General features: G+C 39.7%; 1 protein-coding gene across 1 annotated transcript; it reads left to right on the top strand.

Moving 5' to 3' along the window:
- The first annotated feature begins 402 nt into the window (after positions 1-402).
- Positions 403-1,432, top strand: LOC120853676 (olfactory receptor 4Q3). Its single transcript, XM_040227630.1, has one exon. The coding sequence runs from the start codon at positions 485-487 to the stop codon at positions 1,430-1,432; it is 948 nt and encodes a 315-aa protein (XP_040083564.1). The 5' UTR covers positions 403-484.
- The last annotated feature ends 6,192 nt before the right edge of the window (positions 1,433-7,624 follow it).

Genomic DNA, 7,624 nt, shown 5'->3' with positions numbered 1-7,624 from the left:
ATTCTAGGGATGGTAGTATTTTGGAAGGTGACTACAAGATTTGGATAAGATAGGATCAAGTTTACATAACAGAAGGCACTGAATCCATGGGGGCTTCCCTGGAAGCTCAACAGTAAAGAATTCATCTGACAATGTAGGAGATGTAGGTTCAATCCCTGGGGTGGGAAGATTCCCTGAAGAAGGAAATGCTAACCCACTATAGTGGGTTCATCAACTGGGAAATCCCGTGGACGGAGGAAGCTGGCAGGCTACAGTCCATGGGGTCACAAAAGTCGGACACTACTTAGTGGTAATACAATAGCTGGATTCATGGCAATACTGTCCTGAGCCTACCTAATTCTAATATAACCCATCTGGATCCTAATTCCCATTTCTTCAATTATTTCAGTTGCCTCCTTTTTTTTTTCTGGCCTTTTGTCTAGCTTAAATCTCTCTTGTTCTAATTTAATTCATCTTTCTTAGGTCACTTGGTATTCTTGATCTGATGAAAAAAGAAAATGATTCTAAGGTGACAGAATTTGTTCTTCTGGGTCTATCATCATCCTTGGAGCTGCAGCTATTTCTCTTCTTAATATTTCTGTTGTTTTACATAGCCACTGTCCTGGGAAACCTCTTGATAGTGGTAACAGTGCGAGCTGATACTCACCTGCTCCAATCACCTATGTACTATTTTTTGGGCCACCTGTCCTTCATTGACCTATGCCTGAGCTGTGTTACTGTGCCCAAGATGTTAGGAGATTTCTTACAGGAGGACAAGACCATCTCTTTTTCAGGATGCCTGGCCCAGATCTACTTCCTGCACTTTCTGGGCGCCACTGAGATGTTTCTGCTGACAGCCATGGCCTATGATAGGTATGTTGCCATATGTAATCCTTTGCACTACTTGACAGTCATGAACCGCCAGCTCTGCTTTCAGATGGTTTTTGCCTGTTGGTGTGGGGGTTTTGTCCATTCTATCACACAGGTCACACTGGTCATTCAGCTGCCCTTCTGTGGGCCCGATAAACTGGACAACTTCTACTGTGACGTCCCACAGGTCATCAAGCTAGCCTGCACAGACACATATGTAGTAGAGGTGCTGATGGTCTCCAACAGTGGTCTGTTGTCTCTGGTCTGTTTCTTGGTCTTGCTCTTCTCTTATGCCGTCATCCTGGTCACCCTGAGAACTCGCTTCCGCCAGGGCCAGAGCAGGGCACTCTCTACCTGTGCCTCCCACCTAACAGTGGTCAGTCTGATCTTTGTGCCATGTGTGTTCATCTACCTGAGACCTTTCTGCAGCTTCTCTGTGGACAAAGTTTTCTCTGTCTTCTATACAGTGATCACGCCTATGTTGAACCCCCTCATTTATACTCTCAGAAACACTGATATGAAGACAGCCATGAAGAAGCTGAGAAAAAAACATGTGACATCCTGCTACCATGTCAAAGAATGAACAGGAAGAGGTGATTTAGAAAATATATTCTTTCTTAACACACTCCTAACTCATCCAGTACCTGAGTACATGCATGAGAACAAATTTGGGGACTTTGGTATAAAAGAGAAGGCAGTATAAAAATTATAATGCATTGTTCTTGATTATAGCTGGGAGGCATAGGTGACTTTATCAGGTGTCAAATATTAAGCAAGGACCACAGTAGTGTTTACTGGCCCACAAATGATAATAGGAATTGAGTACTAGGGTCAAAGGAACACATTGAAAGATCAGCTCTTCTAGCCTTTTGCGTATAAGTGGTCTTCCTTTATTCATTTCCCTTTTAAGCTCTTTTCAAATGAAATAAGATTGTACAGCTCCTTTTGTGTCCTACTCCTTTAGGGTATAACATTTCCTGGTGTCCAGAAGTTCCTTCTGAGGTCTCATCAGAGAATCTTCCGAGGCAATGTGAATCCTTTTTGTCTTGTCTGCAACAAAGCTTGAAAGCATCACAAACTAGCCTGCATATTAGTGTTCACCCAGGAACTATAGTGTGCATTGTGCCAATTTTTAGAAATGCAGTTGAACAACTATTTGATTAAACATAAGCTCTTAATGAAGTTTATGTGTAAAGGAAAGGAAGTCTAAGAGTGGTGGAGGAAGGGAAGCTCTCAGCATTCTGCTGTAGAGAATTCTTTAGAAGAGGCATTCCATTTCACCTAGAGTTTTTCTTTTAGTTGAATTTTTGGGAGAGAATTGATAAGACTATTCTCTCGTTGTTCACAATGTTTAAGAGCTCTGAACTCTAAATAAAAAAGAGAAAGAAATGAGCTATTGTTTAAAGCACCCACCTACCTGGTTCCTGCCCTTGAAGAACTATTGCTCTGCCCAGAAGTGCTTTGAAAAGTAAGTAATATTTTTCAACTTTGTTTTTACCAACTCAAATTTGTTAAATAATATCTTGCCCAAAATCATGTTGAAAAAGTATAATTAACCAGGAAAGCTAGAAACTTTAATTAAGTCTAAGTTAATATTTTTTTCTCCTCAGGAAGAGTATTAATACAATCAGATGAACTAACTGCTTTATTTCAATTATACATGCATAAGATCTCGAGACCTAGGAGATCCTTGAAAAAAGATTCACCAGAACATTTATATTTAAGATTATCTAGGTGACTCAGTGGTAAAAATCTGCCTGCCAAGCAGGAGATGTGTGTTCGATCCCTGGGTCAGGAAGATCCCCTGAGGAAGGAAATGGCAACCCACTCCAGTATTCTTGCCTCGGAAATCCCATAGATAGGGGATCCTGGAGGGCTACAGGGTTGCAAAGGGTAGGACATGGCAGTGATTAAACAATTACAACAAACCTATGATGTAAGGCTCTTTGCAAGTTTTTATGCCTATGGAAGGAATTCATTCTATTTACTAAATAATAATAGAATGATGGACTTTGAAGAATATTTTTAAATTTGTTCTCTTTATTTCCTAATCAATTGCTATAGGGAGGCTTTTCAGATTTCTTAGTTAAAAAATATACTTCAGGAAAAAAATGTCTGAAATTCTACCTAATACTATAATTTACTAGATAATCTGCAATACTCCTCATCATGTAAGAGTTTTCTTTACATTGGAATAAAGAGCGGATTTTCTGTTTTATGCTGGGAGTTAGTGACTTTATGCTTAAGAAACTGTTTGTGTGTGTGTGTGTGTGTGTGTGGCTACAGAAGGAATTCTCAAAAACTAGGAACAAAGCTACCACTTGAGTGATTTCTTAACAGGATGAATGAGGGTGCATGGCATCCCTGGTACAGATTACACCCTCCTCTTTCCCTTTCACTCCATGATATTTCTACAGAGAACTATTGTCTACCGTAGATATCCAGAAGGGCCGACATGAGGAAACTGCCAGTCCGAGTAGTGTGTGAGTTGACAGGAGGGATTAAGTGGTGCTGAGAGTCAGCCAGGCACATTGCAAGAACATTGCAGGAACATGAAGCTCCAGGCTTTCTTATTGTATCAGCTGACTGCAACATCCCCTTTTTCTAATGTCTCTCTGTCATAGGAAAATTGCAGGCGTTAAGAAATCACACTTATTAGAGGGTAACAAGTGTTATTTTGTTTAACTTTCTTGAGAACTCTGTGGAGCAGATACTATTATTTTATTGTCCGTACAAAGAGATAATCGAGAGGTTAAGTCTCTTGTCCTCTGGTAAATAGTGGAGCTGGACCATGATGAGGATGCCAAACTCCAACGTCCATACTTCTCACCTCTCTGCTCTACTTCCCTAGGCATCTGCGTTCACATACTATCTTTGAATACTATTCACCTTCCCCAAGTGGATAGTGAGAGCCTTTATAATTAAATATTTGGGTGACGTGTTGATGCCTGGGGTAACTCCCAAATGGCAAAATGTCTACCGCATTTCCAAGTACATAATAGGCTTTCAGCAAATAGCTGCTCAGTCAATGAATGGATAATAAATTAATAATGAATTCACACAAAAAAATAATGAATGAATGAATATAAAAGGATCCAAAAATAGGATTTATTTATTAAAGGAACATCTTTCTGGAAATGTTTCTACTAGATGAGGAGTAAACACTGATGGCATGCTGACTTCTTTTCACACTGAATAATTCCTAGGGCTCTCAGAGGGGGTAATTTGGCATTCAGAAAGCTTCTGTTATCTTACGTATTGTGTATGTGTGTGTGTGTGTATATATATATATATATATATATATATATATGACCCAACATGTGATTTCCTGTGTTCTGACCACCACATTTTAAAAGTCCTGTTGATATCTGGAACTGGTAGTATAATATTCAGAAAAGCAAGATACTGCCTTTTGCATTATCAGTTCTCTGCTGAGTGCTAAGTAGCTTCAGTTGTGTCCAACTCTTTGTGACCCTATGGACTGTAGCCTACCAGTCTTTGCCCATGGGATTCTCCAGGCAAGTATCCTGGGGTGGGTTGCCATGACCCCTTCCAGGAGATCTTTCTGACCCAGGGATTGAACCCACCCATGTCTTTTATGTCTCCTGCATCAGCAGGTTCTTTACCATTAGCTCCACCAAAAACTTTTATTAATAACCTTATAAAATTTCTGTTTTTCAGACTGTACATGGTTGATATTATCTACAGAATTCACAGGGCTTCTCAGGTGATGCTAGTGGTAAGAACCGACTTCCCAAAGCAGGAGACATAAACGATAACAGGTTTGATCCCTGGGTCGCGAAGATCCCCTGGAGAAGGAAATAACAACCCACTCCACTATTCTTGCCTGGAGAATCCCATGGACAGAGGATCCTGGTGGGCTACAGTGCGTAGGGTCACAAAGAGACAAAACTGAAGTTACTTAGCAAGCGTGCATACACAGAGTTCACGATTCAGATGCCCTGAGCACACTTCCGTGGCTTGCCTGAGCTTCTTCAGGTCTGCCTCCCTGAGGCTGGATCATAGCACTGTGTTTGTGTGCAGCTTCAGACTGAAGGGCACTGAGTGTGAAGTGCGTGGCTAGAGCCTGGCTCGGCTGCAGAATCCACACTCACACATGAGAGCCTCTTGTACTGGTATTTGGAACCAGAAAATGTGGGTTGGGCACCAAAACTTGCTATATCCATACTGCCATGTCTGATGGGTTTTAAGTTTGAACCTGGCCTTCTAGTAGTTAGTCATAAGAGTATGGGAACATTATTTTCTATGATAAAGTTAAAATTTATTTAAATTTTGTTACCTTGATTCATAGGTTTAAAAAAAAATTTTTGTTGGATTATATTTGATTTACAATGCTGTGTTAGTTTCTGCAGTACAACAAAGTGAATCGGTTATACATACACATATACACACTCTTCTTTTAGATTCTTTTCCCACATAGGTCATTACAGAGTAGAGTTCCCTGTGTTATACATTAGGTCCTTATTAGTTATATATTTGTATGTAGTAGTGTTTATATGTCAATCCCAACCTCCCAATTAAATCTCCCCTCTCTCCCAGTCTGCTGCTGCTGCTAAGTCAGGTCAGTTGTGTCCAACTCTGTGCGACCCCATAGACGGCAGCCCACCAGGCTCCCCCGTCCCTGGGATTCTCAAGGCAAGGACACTGGAGTCGGTTGCCATTTCCTTCTCCAATGCATGAAAGTGAAAAGTGAAAGTGAAGTCGCTCAGTCGTGTCCAACTCTTAGTGACCCCATGGACTGCAGCCTACCAGGCTCCTCCGTCCATGGGATTCTCCAGGCAAGAGTACTGGAGTGGGGTGCCATTGCCTTCTCTGCTCTCCTGGTCTATCCCTTCCTTTATTCCCTTGAAATGATATTTATTTTCTGTAACTCTTTTTCTATTTTGTAGATAAGTTCATTTGCACCCATTGTTTTAGATTTCACAAATAACCAATATAATATGATATTTGTCTTTCTCTGTCTTATTTCACTCAGGATAGCTTTTAGACATGGTACATGGGTTCTATTTGTATTCTTGCTTTGAGTTCCACAGATATTCAAGGTGGGTCTGCCCCTTCTTTCAAGCTCTTGGAGTCCTTTGGGGTACTGAAAGAAGTGAAAGGAGACAAAGACAAGTCTGATTCGTGAAGTCATGGGAGGATTATTGACTTCACATTTCCAGAACACTTGGGAGCTAAGACTGCACATTTATGGCCTAGCTCTGAACACCTTGTGAATGAGTCAATAATAGTAAGAACAAAGTAAGGAAGCCAATAACAGGAAAAGCAGGGTTTTATTTGTTGTTGTAGGGTTAGTGGTCCAAAATAGTAATATTGAGTACCATCCTTCCCTTTACCTTGTGCCAACTTTGAGCAAATTGTCACAACTATATGGGAATGATTTGAATTTTAACTAGCTATTTACCAAGTCATCTTCAGTATAATTTTACAGAGTCATTTATTTGGGATTTTTAGAAATAGAAGCTTTCTTATGGTCAAATTATCCCCTCTTAGAGCCCTAGAAATTGTTCAGTGTTATGGAAAAGAAGTCAGCGTGCTATCACAGTGTTTATTCCTCATCTAGAGAAAACATTTCCAGGCAGATGTTCCTTTAATAAATAAATCTTATTTTTGGAACCTTTTATATTCATTCATTCATTATTCCTTTGTGAATTCATTAATTTGGTATCCATTCATTGAGTGAGCAGCTCTTTGCTGAAAGCCTATTATGTGCTTGGAAATGTGGTAGACATTTTGCTATTTGGGTGTTCCTTCAGGCATCAACAGGTCACCCAGATATCTAATTATAAAAGCTCTCAATATCCACCAGGAGGAGGCGAATAGTATTTGAAGACAATATGTGAGCCCAGATGGCTGGGGGAGTAGAGCAGAGATGCGAGAAGTGTGGACGCTGGAGTTTGACATTCTCGTCATGGTCTAGCTCCACCACTTACCACAGGACAAATGACTTAACTTCTCAATATCTCGTTGTTCAATGAGGAAAATAATAGTATCTGCCCCACAGGGTTCTCAGGAAACTTAAACAAAATAATAACAAAAAATAAGACTTGTAAAGCTCTAAAAATTGTATCTACAGGTGGTCAGAACTTACTAAATACTGTCTGGTTATATTAAAATTATTGCTAACTGTTCTGTTCAATGGGAAATAAAAGCTGAAAGAAGATTGTACAATTTTTTGATCCTAGAGAATCAGAGGAAACAAAGAAGAACTAGAGATTTTAATCCTAGACCCCTGCCACATGACAATAAAACTGATAACTCCTTCATTCATACTGCAACTAGCTTTGACATAGGAAATTTCATGTTAGGTGATATATGTTTCCTCAAAATTAGGTAGAAATAATCACATTTGGAATACTAAAAAATGTTCTGTACTTTCAAGACTTTTATACCATTTTTTAAAGCTCTAGTATTTTGTTAAAATTTCACAACAGTTTCAAATTTACAGAATAGTTGCAAAGACAGTGCAGACAGTTTCTGTATACTTCACATCTTCCTCTGTATACTTCCATCTGTATGCTTCCATCTGTATACTTCCTCTGTATACTTCCATTTGTATACTTCCATCTTTATGCTTCCATCTGTATACTTCCTCTGTATACTTCCATCTGTATACTTCCTCTGTATACTTCCTCTGTATACTTCCTCTGTATACTTCCTCTGTATACTTCCATCTTTATGCTTCCATCTGTATACTTTCTCTGTATACTTCCATCTTTATGCTTCCATCTGTATACTTCCTCTGTATACTTCC

Source organism: Oryx dammah, unplaced genomic scaffold (genome assembly GCF_014754425.2).
Source record: "Oryx dammah isolate SB20612 unplaced genomic scaffold, SCBI_Odam_1.1 HiC_scaffold_26, whole genome shotgun sequence".
Taxonomy (NCBI): Eukaryota; Metazoa; Chordata; class Mammalia; order Artiodactyla; family Bovidae; genus Oryx; species Oryx dammah.
The sequence above is the reverse complement of the archived record's forward strand: the minus strand, read 5'-3'. Positions and strand labels throughout refer to the sequence as shown.

What these genes read in the sequence shown, in the direction of transcription:
- LOC120853676 (XM_040227630.1), top strand. Translation starts at nt 485, where the DNA reads ATGAAAAAAGAAAATGATTCTAAGGTGACAGAATTTGTTCTTCTGGGT.